The sequence below is a fragment of the Rattus rattus genome, chromosome 2 (genome assembly GCF_011064425.1).
Source record: "Rattus rattus isolate New Zealand chromosome 2, Rrattus_CSIRO_v1, whole genome shotgun sequence".
NCBI classification, from domain to species: domain Eukaryota; kingdom Metazoa; phylum Chordata; class Mammalia; order Rodentia; family Muridae; genus Rattus; species Rattus rattus.
Genome location: NC_046155.1, coordinates 103,940,193 through 103,955,534, shown reverse-complemented (window position 1 = coordinate 103,955,534; position 15,342 = coordinate 103,940,193). Strand labels below are relative to the sequence as shown.

The following is a 15,342-nucleotide window of genomic DNA, read 5'->3' as shown; positions in this document are numbered from 1 at the left end:
CTGTGACCCTCTGATTTTTAGTGTTGCAGTCTTTTCCTTCATATATAGAACTTATGTGTAAATAAACTTAAATAGAAAAATTGCTTTACAGAATACTAGCTAAACACACAGTGTTTCTCTATTCATGGGCATCCAAACAAGAAGGAATTCTCCCAGATGACAAAAGAACACAATGAAGAAATAAGGATACAGTACTAAAGTTCAGAGAAATACAAAGAAGAAAGAAAACTGCTAGGTTAACCATCAGGAAGCCTCTCATGCACAGAATGGATCTAATCTTTATATTGAACCACCAAAATTCTACAAAGATATCTTCTTTCGATTAAGCCAGGGCAAAAAGTTTACCAAAATCCTTTAATTTCACTTGCCACACAGCAAACACTGTGTCTTCCAGAATCTCTCTCTCTCTCTCTCTCTCTCTCTCTCTCTCTCTCTCTCTCTCTCTCTCTCTCTCTCTCTCTTCCTCTCCCTCTGCCCCCCTCTCTCTTTCTCTTTCTCTGTGTGTATGTGTATTCCAATTAGATGAGAACCTATAGATAGACAAGAGTTTAGAGCCCCTTCCAAGCATGAAGAAATTCTTCTAGATGACAAGTATTTCTCTTTCACATGCATTCTAGAAGTGTACAGAAATCACAGGATGTGTGATGGATCCACTACATCATACTTTTTATTGGATATTTAATGTCTTTTCATTTCAAATGTTATCTCATTTCGTGGTTTCTCCTCTGGAACCTCCCTCTCCCACTCTGCTTCCCCGGTTTCTATGAGGGTATGCCCCCTCCCACCATCCACTCTCACCTCACAGTCCTGATCATCCCCTACACTGGAAAAAAATCTAGCCTTCACAGGACCTAGGGCTTCTCCTCTCATTGATGCCAGACAATGCCATCCTCTGCTACATATGCGGCTGGAGCCAAGGATCCCTCCATGTATACTCTTTGGTTGGTGGTTTAGTCCCAGGGAACTCTGGGGGATCTGGTTGGTTGATATTGTTTTTCTTCCTATGGGGTTGTAATCCCTTTCAACTCCTTCAGTCCTTTCTCTAACTCCTCCACTGGGGTCCCGCTACTCAGTCTGATGGTTGTTGTAAGCCTTCAACTTTGTATTTTTCAGGCTCTGGCAGAGCTTCCCAGGAGACAGTTATAACAGACTTCTGTTAGCAAATACTTCTTGGCATCCAAAATAGTGTCTGGGTTTGCGTTTGTATATGGGATGGATTCCCAGGTAGGTCAGTCTCTGGATGGCCTTTCCTTCAGTCTCTGCTCCACACTGTGTCTGCGTATTTCCTTTTAGACTGGAGCCATTCTGGGTTAAAAATTTGAAGATGAGTGTGTGGTCCCATCCCCCAACTAGTGACCTTGCCTAACCTCTGGATATGGTCTCTATATGTTCTCATTCCCTTTGTTGGACATTTCAGCTAATCTCATCTCTGTTGGGTCCTGGGAATCTCTTGCTTTCCTGGCATCTGGGGCTTACTGGTGGCTACTCCCAGTTTCCCACCACCCATTGCTACACCCCTCTGTTCAAATTCTCGACCCTCTTTAGATTATCCATGTCTCCTTCTATACTTGATCCTGCCCACCCTTTCCCCCTCCACTCCTTTCTTCCTCCCAAGTCCCTCCAGCCTTCTACCTCCAGTGAGTATTTTGTTCCCTCTTCTAAGAATAACTGAAGCATCCACATTTTAGTCTTCCTTGCTCTTGAGCTTCACATGGTCTGTGAATTGTATCTTGGGTATTTCGAGTTTTGGGGCTAATAGCCACTTATCAATGAGTGCATACCATGTGTGCTCTTTTGTGACTGGGTTATCTCACTGAGGATGATATTTTCTAGTTCCATTCATTTGCCTAAGAATTTCATAAAGTCATTGTTTTTGATAGCTGAGTAATATTCCATTGTGTAGATGTACCACATTTTCTGTATTCATTCCTCTGTTGAAGGACATCTGGTTTTTTCTAGCTTCTAGCTATTGAAAATAAGGCTGCTATTAAATAGTGGAGCATGTGTCCTTGTTATATGTTGGTGCATTTTTTTGGTATATGCCAAGGAGTGGTATAGCTGGCTCCTCAGGTAGAACTATGTCCAATTTTCTGAGGAACCTCCAGACTGATTTCCAGAGTGGTTTTTACAAGCTTGCAGTCAAACCAGTAATGAATGTAGGAGTGTTCCTCTTTTTCCACATACACCCCAGCATCTGCTGTCAACTGAGTTCTTTTTTATTGGATTTTTTTAACTTACATCCACCTCTGTATTTGTTACACTCTGGCAGAGCCTCTCACGTGACAGCTATATCAGGCTCCTGTCAGCATGCACTTCTTGGCATCTACAATATTTTCTGGGTTTGGTATCTGTATATGGGATGGATTCCTCTTGTCGGGCAGTCTCTGGATGGCCTTTTCTTCAGTCTCCTTTCTACATGTTGTCTCCATATTTCCTTCTGTGAGTATCTTTGTTCCCCCTTTGAAGAAGGTCTGAAGCATCCACATTTTGATCTTCCTTCTTGAGCTTCATGGGGTTTGTGAATTGTATCTTGGATATTCCAAATTTTGGGCTAATATCCCCTAATCAGTGAGTGCATACCATGTGTGTTCTTTTGTTATTGGGTTACCTCACTCAGGATATTTTCTAGTTCAATCCATCTGCCTAAGAATTTCATGAAGTCATTGCTTTAATATTTGAGGAGTATTCTAATTTGTAAATGTACCACATTTTTTTTGTATCCATTCCTCTGTTGAAGGACATCTAAGTTCTTTCTAGCTTCTGGCTATTATAAGTAAGGACATAGTGGAGCATGTGTCCTTGTTGTATGTTGGAGCATCTTTTAGATATATGCCCAGGAGTGGTATAGCTGCATCCTCAGGTAGCATTACGTCTAGTTTTATAAGGAACTGCCGTACTGATTTCCAGAGTGGTTGTACCAGCTTGCAATCTCACCAACAGTGGGGGAATGTTCCTCTTTGTCTGCATCCTCTCCAGCATCTGCTGTCACCTGAGTTTTTGATCTTAGTCACTCTGACTGGTGTGAGGTGGAATCTCAGAGTTGTTTTGATTTGCATTTTCTTGATGACTAAGGATGTTGAACATGTTTTTAGGTGCTTCTTGGCCATTTGATATTCCTTGGTTGAGAATTCTTTGTTTTGCTCTCTAGCTCTTTTTTTTTTAATGGCTATTTGATTCTCTGGAGTCTAACTTCTTGAGTTTTTTGTATACAGTGGATATGGGCCCTCTGTTGGATGTAGGATTGGTCCACTAATTTTCTGTGAGAGACAACTGAGCAAAACCTTAATTCATATTCTGACCTTCATAGTTCCTAGTCTGATAGTGATCAGTTAAAAATATTTAAATTTTGCTTTTTTCTGTGTACTAAGAAAATGAAATCTGCAAATTCAGCACTATAATAAGATGTTTATGACTCATATCAGACAATATATTTGAAATTGCAACTTTATAAAACATTTTTAATACATAAACATTAAAAAGACAATTATCCTGCATTTGAAAACTTAGCCAACTTTCAAATAGAAATTTGCCAGGAAATACAAATTAGGTTATAATGAAATGACATTGCATACCTAAAGGAGATTTCATGCTCTTTTTGTAACTGTAACTGTGTAACTGATCTTGAAATGTAGAATGGCAATCCCTCCAGCCTTGTTTTTTTTCTTTGTTTCTCTCTCTCTCTCTCTCTCTCTCTCTCTCTCTCTCTCTGTCTGTCTCTCTCTGTGTGTGTGTTTTCATTGTTTTTTTGGCTATAAAGGGTCTTATGTATTTCCATAAGAGTTGTAGGATGTTTTGGTTTCTGTTTCTTGAAGAATGCCTTGGAAATTTTGAATGAGATTTCACTAAATCTGTCAATTGCATTTAGTAGGATTGGAATAGGCCAGTGCCAAGGACCAGTCTCAGCTTGGAGAGTGGTTTTGAGGAAGTGGTGTTGAGGAACAGTGAAAGAACAACTTGAAGTCAAATTTTGGGTTCAAGATCATAGCTGTCTTCTGCTAGAGACAGCTTTCTGAAGATAACTAAACAGCCTCTTTCTCACAGACCAAAGTACAGTAGTTTATTTAAATATCAATTCAATCACACACTCGAGTGGTGGGGGATTATCTCACCACTTAGCATTTCTTTTTTACCATAACCCCTTGACTCCTATGAAACACAGCAAGCATATTTTTAACATTGTAAATGAATTCAGTGATTTGCCTGCCTTTTAAAAACAGACAGTAAGCTAGCTAGGTGGGATCCAGCTCTGAGATCACCAATCCTGTCATGTATGGGCCTAAATTCTCCTGTTTCCAGCATGACATTGAACTCTGTATTAGGCCTGCCTTTGTATCTTTCTGAGAAGCTGTCACATCGTGCAGCTACCTCAGTTCTTTTATGTTCACATATAATTATATAATTTATATTGTAATATAATTTATATTGTATCCCTATATTTTGCATAGTCGAGAAATCCAGTTTATATATTTTTGAACTAATGTTTTCATAGTTCTTTCCCACAGTCTAAAGAGCTATGGGCATCATATCATCTTTCATAGTTATTTTGAACACATGCCCTTACCCATTTAGTTTGTGCCAGTTTCAAAGTCCCATCATATTTGGTCTTAGCAACCTTGCTCTCTAGATCCTGGATGTAGTTCTCATTATTCTCTCCTATGTCAGGATCCTCTAGGTAGTGTTCTGCTTTTCCTCCTGTGAGGCCAGGCTCAAGTCTCTCAAAAACTGTGGTGCTCATGTAGCTGTTATCCTAAACTTTTTTACTCCAGCATTTTTCTCCTTCTTGACACATCGTTTTTGGCCACCATGTGCCCCAATATATCTACATTTTCTTGACCAATATCTATGTGGTTGTCCCACCAGCCCTTAATCCTGTGATCTGTGGGGTAAGGACCAAGCAGATTCAGTAACGAGAAATGAGGATTTATTCCAGAAAGGTCACTGAAAGTGACATTAGACTGAAAACTGAGAAATAAAGTATTAGTGAATCTGAATAGAGACCATTTAAAATGAAACTGAGAAAGAGGCAGAAAGATCAAAATAAACAGAACACCAGAAAAGCTGAAATACAACTTCAATGGGCCAATGTTTATACAATTAAACTTACTGGAGGAGGGCATGAAGGGACAAAATAAATATTTGAATAAATAATGCTTGAAAATTTATGAATTCATTGAAAACTGTAAACTTATAGCTCAAAGAAGCTCAATGAAGGCCCAGCATAAAAATCATAAATGAAAATAAACCAAAAAAACATGATGACCAATTGCTCAATGGCAGAGACAAGAAGATTAAACACATTAATAGTAAATTCTGAATTACCCACTGTGATGATTTGAATATTCTTATCCCAGCAAGTTGCACTATTAGGAGTTGTGACCCTGTGGGAGTAGGTATGGCCTTGTTGGAGGAATGTGTCACTGTGGGGGAAGATATTGAGATCCTTCCCCTAACTACACGGGAGCCTGTCTCCTGTAGGCAGCCTTCAAGATAATGGCCTGAACCTCTGAACCTATAAGCCAGTCCCAATTAAATGTTGGCCTTATTTTAAAAAAGTGGTTCATATTCAATTAAAGATTGTATACAACAATGGTTTCTGGATTGAACATTTGGCATATGTATACATTGTTAAGTCAATGACTCATCAAAATTTATACTATTCATTGATTTCTAGAATACATTCTTCTCATAAATAAAGGCTTTTTTTGTAAGATCATATATTCACATTTTATTTCTTTTCTTCTGTGGGTAAATAGTTTTATGATTTTTGCTTAGTGAATTTAATGTTCTTACCCTCTACTGGTAAATGGGATCATAATACAGCACATTTTAAAGCACTACAAACTTCTTGTCATCTCAGCATAATCTAGCTACTTCTGACTGATACCATACACATAAACTCATAGATTCCCCTGAATCCCACCTTCTGTTCTCTCTTGTCCTTCTCTAGGTAGATATATATACATCCTCTGTGTGTGTGGGTGTGTGTCTGTGTATGCACACACACATATTCAATAACAACTGTAAAGAGGAAAGTAAATATTTTAGACATCATTATTATTGTCTTTGCTTAGGTTAGATTATGAAAGTGCCTATTGTTTTTATTTTACTTTCTCACTGTGAGATGCCATTGTAGGTCCAATAGCTGACAGCTACTGAAATTGCCTTTTTTTCTCTCATATGCAAATCAGGCAAGGGTGCAAGAGAGATAGTCCAGTTTGTGGAGTACGTGCTTTGCAAGCTTCAAGACTTGAGTTAGAGGACCATAGCCCATGTAAAAAGGCAGGGATGGTGGTACTTGTTAATCACATTGTTGTGGGACTATCAACAGACAGGGTCCTAGAAACCCTTGGCTACTTGGTGAGATCTAGTCTAGTGATAGACTCTGTTTTTTCCTTTTTTAAAAAAGGCTAACACACATCATCACACACATACAAAGACACACTATGAAAGAAAGCCAGACTCCATGACTGCATATATCTCCAGTTAAGCACAGTGTATATTATTTCAGTGATGACCTTAAATAATGAATTTTTATCTGAACTTGAATTTTGTTGCAAATCTTCTAACTTCCTTCCAAAGCAATTGAGGTGGAATTCTTAGAAATTTTACTGATTCTCGTCAAAAGCTATCACCTTTAGAGTGGGGGGAGCCTGGGAAGGGTATGAGCGAGGGTAACTGGGGAAAGGAAAATGAGGAGGGAGTGCTGTAATTCTATTTCAGTAAGAACATTTTTTAAAAAGAAAGTTTACTGGTTCTCTGAATTTCTGAAGCGTGAGAGCTATTTTTGTATATTTATGAGTGATTAGTATAATCTAAACAAATAAGACTTGAAGAATACAAACATGAAACATGTCTGAACACACAATCTGAATAAATGGGATGGCTTTCCAGATCCTGAGTAAGCCAAAGTCCTTAGGGCTTTACTTCATCATGACCAAGAAAATGCTGTGCTTTAAAAATGGCCCAACCATGAGAGATTATAATAGCCCTAGATAACAAGATAGGGAATTCACATTGGCTCAGATATTCTTGTGGGATGAGTGGAAACAGAGTAATTAGAAATTAAGAAGTTAAAAGCTATAGAATTATGCAAGTTGGAGAACTGAAGGGAGAAATTCTGAAGTCTCAAGGGGTCCCTTGCAGGCGTACTTTTTATGCCCATATGTCTGTGTGAGAATCACACATTGTCTTTGTGATCTGATACCACAAAGACCCGGGAGAACAACAGTTCTTGGTCATGGAGGAAGACTGTAAACTCCAGCATAAACTTGAGCCTCAGTTTAACAACCTTGGAACAGTTATGACTGCAGATTCTGTCACCAGCACTTCTGTCTGAAGTTGTGAATTTGGTATCAACTTGACTGCACGTGATTTTGGTCACAAAGCTCATACATACATCTTGAGGTAAGATCTATTAATTTAATTCCTTCATTATTTGTATATAATTCAAATGTTAGTTTGTAGGAGATAAAATGTTTATGTACTTATTTCTAGCTTGTAGATTTTCAATAGATTCTGCTCAATTTATCATTTTGTTTGTTTGATCTTTTACAATAAATATAAGTAATTATGAATGATGAAGGTTTTTAAAAAAATTTAGCTAAGCATACTGCTGCCTTTGTTGCAGTGTTGTTGTATTTCTCCTTCAACCTTTTGTTTTCTTCTGTTTTCTTTCTTTGTCTCTCCTCTCTCTTTAGAGCAGTTTTACTAAAAGTTATTATTATACTTGTGATTTGAAAATTATTTAACACTGGAAGTGGTAATCTTAATTTTCCCAAATTACAACTTTTTCTTTAACTCTTTGTAACTCATGTTGAAAACAAAAGTAATCCAATCTTGTCCAATCTCACATGATTGCAGTTAATGTCTAAAGAACATTCATTGTATTTGCCATTCTGATTTCTGTCAAGTTCAGTTATGTTTCATTGAGGCCTTACAGGCTAGGGTCTTTGTTCCAAAGATCAAAACAAATATATTCACCCACTGGTGACAAAATAAAAGACAAAAAAATCTAGAAAAGGCAAAAGAGTTAACAAGGTTCTAAAGAAAACTACAACTTTCATATATGCATATACAATTTATTTTATTCTTCTCTGGTGAGTATTAGGAAATAACCCATTCTATGGATAAAAAGATAAGAATATTACTATGTTCATTTAGTATTAGGTTCTTCTATAGGAGTTGACATATGACCAGACATGGATTTTGAGCACATTTAAAAGCACTAGGCCAGAGTTCCATTTTGTGGAGTTGGCATTATTATTGTTATATTTTCATTACTATAATTATCTCTGTCATTTATCTGTGTGTGTGTGTGTGTGTGTGTGTGTGTGTGTGTGTGCGCACGTGTGTGAGTGTGTATCCATGGATACTAGAGGCTTGGGCACAGCCACCTGAAGCTGGAATATTAGGTAATAGTAAGCAGACTTATATGATTGGTGGGGAACTAACGGGTTCTCTGGAAGAACTGGATGTACTCTTAATTCCTGAGCTATCTCTTCATTTACTGGAGCAGGCTTTAAGTCCAATGGAAAAATGTGTGGTTTCTTCCATACCATTCACGTTACTATTACACTAGTGGGTTCATCTTACAGGCTGATTGTTACTAGAAGTCAAAAATGGTTCTTATTATTTTCTATTGTAGTGTACATAGCATCTACATTTTATGAAAATTGTCCAGGAAGAATGAAGCTCCCAGGTCAGTACTGGCTCGATTTCTATATGTTATATAACTCAAATGAGTGATGTCCTCAGCAATAGTATCTTATTTTCATGTTCTAGAGGGTAAACAAAAATAATGGCAGTAGACTATAGACAATCATTCACAAAAGAGGTAACCCATATGGTACTGGGCCTTTATTGGTAGCCTAGGTTATTTGGTAAGCATTGTTCCCTGAGTATAGCAACTTACAGGAAAGTTAACAGTTCCATGGATTATACATGGAAGTAAGCCATGGCATATTAGTTTTTAGTCACATTTCTACTTAAATAAATGCCATTTGAAGGATATTTTTGAAAGTTACAATATTATCTGTGGTCTGAGCTTGGAATCATTTATCAGTCAGATAATTCCCCACAGTTCATAAGTATATATTTCAAAATGTTGTAGCTAATACAGAAGGCTGTATGACCTGGCTAGGTTCTTCTCCTCACTAGACTCGATACATAAAAAGACAAAACTTCATTTCAGTTATCTGGAACAGAGTCTAAATATAATTTATTTCTTAAGGAACATCCACCTTCATATTCCATTTACACCAGTGAAAAGAAAAGAAGAGGAAATATGAAGGAAAGCACATTTCTACACTCCATGAGAACGAACACTAATGACATCCTTCTGTTCTTATTTACTAGTGCTGACAAAGTACTGTCATGTCCTATGTAGATTCCTTCAAATGAGTCTGTCCATCAGAGGCTCCTGACAGCATGTCACCAGGCAACAGCTCATGGATTCACCCTTCATCCTTCCTGCTCTTGGGGATTCCAGGACTGGAAGAGTCACAGTTCTGGCTTGGTTTTCCATTTGGAACAGTCTATCTTATTGCTGTCCTAGGGAATGTCATCATTCTTTTTGTTATTTATCTCGAGCACAGTCTTCATCAGCCTATGTTCTATTTATTGGCCATGCTGGCTCTGACTGACTTGGGCCTGTCTACGGCAACTGTTCCCAGAGCACTTGGCATATTCTGGTTTGGCTTCCATAAGATTGCCTTCAGGGACTGTATAGCTCAAATGTTTTTCATTCATCTGTTTACAGGCATTGAAACATTCATGCTTGTAGCTATGGCCTTTGATCGCTACATTGCCATCTGTAACCCTCTCCGATATAACACTATCCTCACCAACAGAGTGATCTGTATTATTGCTTGTGTTGGACTATTCAAAAATTTCATTTTGATTTTTCCACTTATATTTCTCATTCTAAGACTTTCATTCTGTGAACACAATATCATACCACATACATATTGTGAGCACATGGGCATTGCCCGCCTGGCATGTGTCAGCATCAAGGTTAATGTACTATTTGGATTAATACTCATATCTATGATACTTCTGGATGTTATTTTGATTGCTCTGTCCTATGTGAAAATTCTTCATGCCGTATTCAAACTTCCATCTTGGGAAGCCAGGCTCAAAGCTCTTAATACCTGTGGTTCCCATGTGTGTGTGATCTTGGCTTTCTTCACTCCAGCCTTTTTTTCCTTCTTGACTCATCGATTTGGACACAACATCCCGCGGTATATCCACATTCTCCTTGCTAACTTGTATGTGATGATTCCACCTGCTCTTAACCCTCTTATTTACGGGGTGAGAACCAAACAGATTCGAGATCGTGTAGTGATATTTTTTTGTAAGGGAGTTTGATAGTGAGGCTTTACCTTGTACTATTACAGCTTTTGTCCCCTTGGTTAAGAGAAGAACTTATGTGTAAGTAAGCTTAACTAGAATAACTGCTTTACAGAATATATTGCTAAACATACTGTGTTGTAGTATTCATGGGCAGTAATCAAGATAAATATTACAGCAAATATTTGTTCTAGATGAATAAAATACTATTGATTGACAAATGGGTATATTTTATTAGATATTTTATGAATTTACATTTCAAATGTTATCTACCCTCACAACTCTCATTTCCCCTTCCCCTGTTTATATGAAGATGCTCCCACTCCCATACAACATCTCCTTCCTTGACACCCTGGCATTAACCTAAACTGGAGAATTAAGCCTTCACAGGACTGAGGCCTTCTCCTCCTATTGGTTTCAGCCAATGCCATCCTCTTCTACATATGGGGCTGAAGCCAAGGGTCTCTCCATGTGTACTCTTTGGTTGGCTACTGAGGCATCTGGTTGGTTGATATCATTGTTCTTCCTATGGTGTTGCAAACCTACTCGGCCCCTTCAGTCCTTTTTCTAACTTTTCCATTGGGGTCCCCTTTGCTCAGTCTGATGATTAGCTGCAAGCATCCCCATCTGTATCAGTAAGGCTCTGGCAGAGCTTCTCAAGAAGCACCTGTCAGTACTTCTGGGCATTAGCAATAGTGACTAGGTATGGTGGCTGTATACGGGATGGATCCCCAGGCGTGGCAGTCTCTGGATAATCTTTCTGTCAGTCTCTGCTCTACTCTTTGTTCCTATATTTCCTTCTGTGAATATTTTGTTCATCCTTCTAAGAAGTACTGAAGCATCCACATTGTGGTTCTCCTTCTTCTTGAGCTTCATAGTGTCTGTGAATTATATCTTGTATATTCTGAGCTTTTGGACTAATATGCACTTATGTATTACATGGTATGTATCACTGAGTACATACAATGTGTGTTCTTTTGTGACTGCATTACCTCACTCAGGATTTTTCTAGGTCCATCCATTTGCCTAAGAATTTCATGAAGTCATTGTTTTTAATAGTTGAGTAGTAATTCATTATGTTAATGTACCATATTTTCTATATCCATTCCTCTGTTGAAGGACATATGGGTTTTTTCCAACTTCTGGTTATTATAAATAAGGCTGCTATGAACACAGTGGAGCATGTGTCCTTGTTATATGTTGGTGCATCTTTTGGGTATATGCCCAGAAGTGGTATAGCTGGGTCCTCTGGTAATACTATGTCTAATTTTCTGAAAAACCAGCACACTTATTTCCAAAGTGATTGTACCAGGTTGCAGTCCCACCAACGATAAATGGAGGAGTGTTCCTCCGCACATCTGCTGTCACCTGAGTTTTGTTATTGGCCATTCTGACTGGTGTGACATGGAATTTCACAGTTGTTTTGATTTGTATTTCCCTGATAACTAAGGATATTGAATATTTCTTTAGGTGCTTCTCAGTCATTTAATATTCCTCAGTTGAGAATTCTTTTTTAGCTCTGTACCCCATTTTTAATAGTATTATTTGGTTCTCTGGAGTCTAACTTCTTGACTTCTTTGTATAATTTAGATATTAGCCCTCTGTTAGATGAAGGATTGGTATAGATATTTTCCCAATCTGTTGGTTGCTGTTTTGTCCTATTGACAATGTCCTTTGCCTTACAGAAGCTTTTATGAGGTCCCATTTGTTGATTGTTGATCTTTCAGCATAAGTTATTAGTGTTTTGTTCAGGTAATTTTCCCCTGTGCCCATGTGTTCAAGGCTCTTCCACAATTTCTCTTTATGAACTTCAGTGTCTCCGGTTTTATGTGAAGGTCTTTAAAGACTTAGTCTTGGGTTTTGTATAAGAAGATAACAACGGGTCACTTTGCATTCTTATACATGCTGACCTCGAGTTGAAACAGCACCATTTGTTGAAGAGAGCATCTTTCCATTGGATGGTTCTAGCTCCTTATCAAAGATCAAGTGACCATAGGTGTGTGGGTTAATTTCTTGGTCTCAATTCTATTCTGTTGATCACACTACCAACCTCTGTACCAATACCATGTAGTTCTTCTCAGGATTGCTCTGTAATACAGCTTGAAGTCAGGGCTGGTAATTCCCCCAAGAAGTTCTTTTATTGTTGAGAGCAGTTTTTGCTAAGTGTTTACTACTTAGTCCAAATGAATTTAAATTGTTCTTTCTAACTCTGAGAAGAATTAAGAGGGAATTTTGATGGAGGGTTGCATTGAATCTGTAGATTGTTTTCAGCATGATGGCCATTTTTACTATATTAATCCTGCCAATTCATGAGCTTTGGAGATTTTTCCACCTTCTGAGATTTTCTTCAGAGACTTGAAGTTCTTGTTATACAGATCTTAAACTTGCTTGGTTAGAGTCACAGCAAGTTATTTTATATTATCTGTGACTATTGTGAAGGGTGTCATTTCTCCAATTTCTTTCTCAGCCTGTTTATCCTTTGAGTAGAGGAAGGCTACTGATTTGTTTAAGTTAATTTTATACTTAGCTACTTTGCTGAAGTTGTTTATCCAGCTTAGTAGTCCTCTGGTGGAACTTTTGGGGTCACTTAATTATACTATCATATCATCTGAAAATAGTGATATTTTGACTTCTTCCTTTCCAATTTGTATTCCTTTGACCTCCTTTTGTTGTCTGATTGCTCTGGCTAGGACTTCGAGAACTATATTGGATAAGTAGGGAGAGAGTAGGCTGACTTGTCTAGTCTCCGATTTTAGTGGGATTGCTTCAAGTTTCTCTCCATTTAGTTTGATGTTGGCTACTGGTTTGCTGTTTATTGCTTTTGCTATTCTTATGTATGGGCCTTGAATTCCTGATCTTTCCAAGACTTTTATCATGAAGGCGTGTTGAATTTTGTCAAATGCTTTCTCAGCATCTAATGAGGTGGTCATGTGGGTTTTTTTCTTTGAGTTTGTTCATATAATGGATTAAGTCAATGGATTTCCATATACTGAATCATCCTTGTATCCCTTTGGATGAAGCCTACTTGATCATAATAATTGATTATTTTAATGTGTTCTTGGATTTGGTTCTGTTACTTTCACTGTGTCTCTTTTTAGTTTCTGTTTCCATGATCTGTCCATTGATGAGAGTGGGGTGTTGAAATATCCCACTATTATTCTGTGAGGTGCAATGTTTGTTTTGTACTTTAGTAAGGTTTCTTTTATGAATGTAGGTCCCCTTGCATTTGGAGCATAGATATTCAAGATTAATAGTTCAACTTGGTGGATTTTTCCTTTGATGAATATGAAGTGTCATTCCTTTTCTTTTCTTTTCTTTTTTTTTTTTTTTTTTTGATAGCATTTGGTTGAAAGACCAATATTCGATATTAGAATGGCTATTCCAGTTTTTTTCTTGGGACCATTTGCTTGGAAAATTGTTTTCCAGCTTTCTACTTTAAGGTAGTGTCTGTCTTTGTCACTGAGGTGCATTTCTCATATGCAGCAAAATTCTAGGCTCTTTTTATTTATCCAGGTTTTAGTTTATGTCTTTTTATTGGGGAATTGATTCCATTGATGTTAAGAGATATTAATGAAAAGTGATTGCTGTTTCCTTTATTTTTGTTGTTAGAGGTGGAATTATGCTTATATGGGTATCTTCTTTTGGATTTGTTGAAAGATTATTTTCTTGCTTTTTCTATGGTGCAGTTTCCCTCCTTGTGCTGGAGTTTTCCATCTATTATTCTTTGTAGGGCTGGATTTGTGGAGAGAAATTGTGTCAATTTGTTTTTGTCATGGAATGTATCTTGGTTTCTCCATCTATGTTAATTGAGATTTTTTTCTGCATTTATTACCCTGGGCTGGCATAGTGTTCTCTTAGAGTCTGTATGACATTTGTCCCACATATTCTGGCTTTCATAGTCTCTGATGAGAAGTCTGGTGTAATTCTGATAGGTCTGCCTTTCCATGTTACTTGACCTTTTTCCCATACTTCTTTTAATATTCCTTTTTGTTTTGTTCATTTGGTATTTGACTATTATGTGATGGTAGGAATTTCTTTTCCAACGTATTTGAAGTTCTATAGGGTTCTTGCATATGTGTGGGCATCTCTTTCTTTAGGTTGAGGAAGTTTTCTTCTATAATTTTGCCCAAGATATTTACTAGCCCTTTGAGTTGAGAATCTTCTCCATCTTCTATACCTATTATGCTTATGTTTGGTCTTCTCATTTTGCTCTGGATTTCCTGGATGTTTTTGGTTAGGAGCTTTTTGAATTTTGCATTTTCTTTGATTATTGTGTCAATGTTTTCTAAGGTATCTTCTGCCCCTGGGGTTCTCTCTTCTATCTCTTGTATTCTCTTTATGGTGCTTGAGTCTATGACTGCTGATCTTTTTTTCTTTAGGGTTGTCTCTCTTTGTGATTTCTTTTTTGTTTCTATTCCCATTTTTAGATCCTGGATGGTTTTGTTCATTTACTTCACCTGTTTTGTTGTGTTTTCCTGTAACTCTTTAAGGAATGTTTATGTTTCCTCTTTAAAGTTTTCTACTTGTTTACCTGTATTGTCCTGTATTTCTTTAAGGGAGTTATTTATGTTCTTCTCAATGTTTTCTATCATCATCATGAGATGTGATTTTTAAATCCAAATCTTGCTTTTCTGGCATGTTTCAGTATTCAGGACTTGCTGTGTGAGAGAACTGTCTTATGATGATGCCAAGTAGCCTTGGTTTCAGTTGCTTAGGTTCTCGTGCTTGCGTCTTGCAATCTGATCATCTCTAATGTTAGTTGGCCTTGCTATCTCTGACTAGAGCTTGTCCTTCCTGTGGGCACGTGAGTCAGTGATCTTAGGAGTGGGAGCACTCCTGAGAGAGCAGCTTTCTCCGGGGGAATCTCTAGGGCTATGGGATAGTCTTAAGTCTGGGTGCAGATGGAGACAGGCAGGATCCTGTCCCAGACTGCCCTGTGATTCCTGTGCCCTGTGTGCTCCTGGTGGGTCCCTTTTTGGAAATTATTGGAGCAAA

At 37.7% G+C, this 15,342-nt stretch overlaps 1 protein-coding gene across 1 annotated transcript; it reads left to right on the top strand.

Moving 5' to 3' along the window:
- The first annotated feature begins 9,426 nt into the window (after positions 1–9,426).
- Positions 9,427–10,365, top strand: LOC116894130 (olfactory receptor 52E8-like). The gene has a single exon (XM_032895849.1). The coding sequence runs from the start codon at positions 9,427–9,429 to the stop codon at positions 10,363–10,365; it is 939 nt and encodes a 312-aa protein (XP_032751740.1).
- The last annotated feature ends 4,977 nt before the right edge of the window (positions 10,366–15,342 follow it).

Bases quoted from the DNA above. Each gene is read 5' to 3' on its own strand.
- LOC116894130 (XM_032895849.1), top strand. From the start codon at position 9,427: ATGTCACCAGGCAACAGCTCATGGATTCACCCTTCATCCTTCCTGCTC.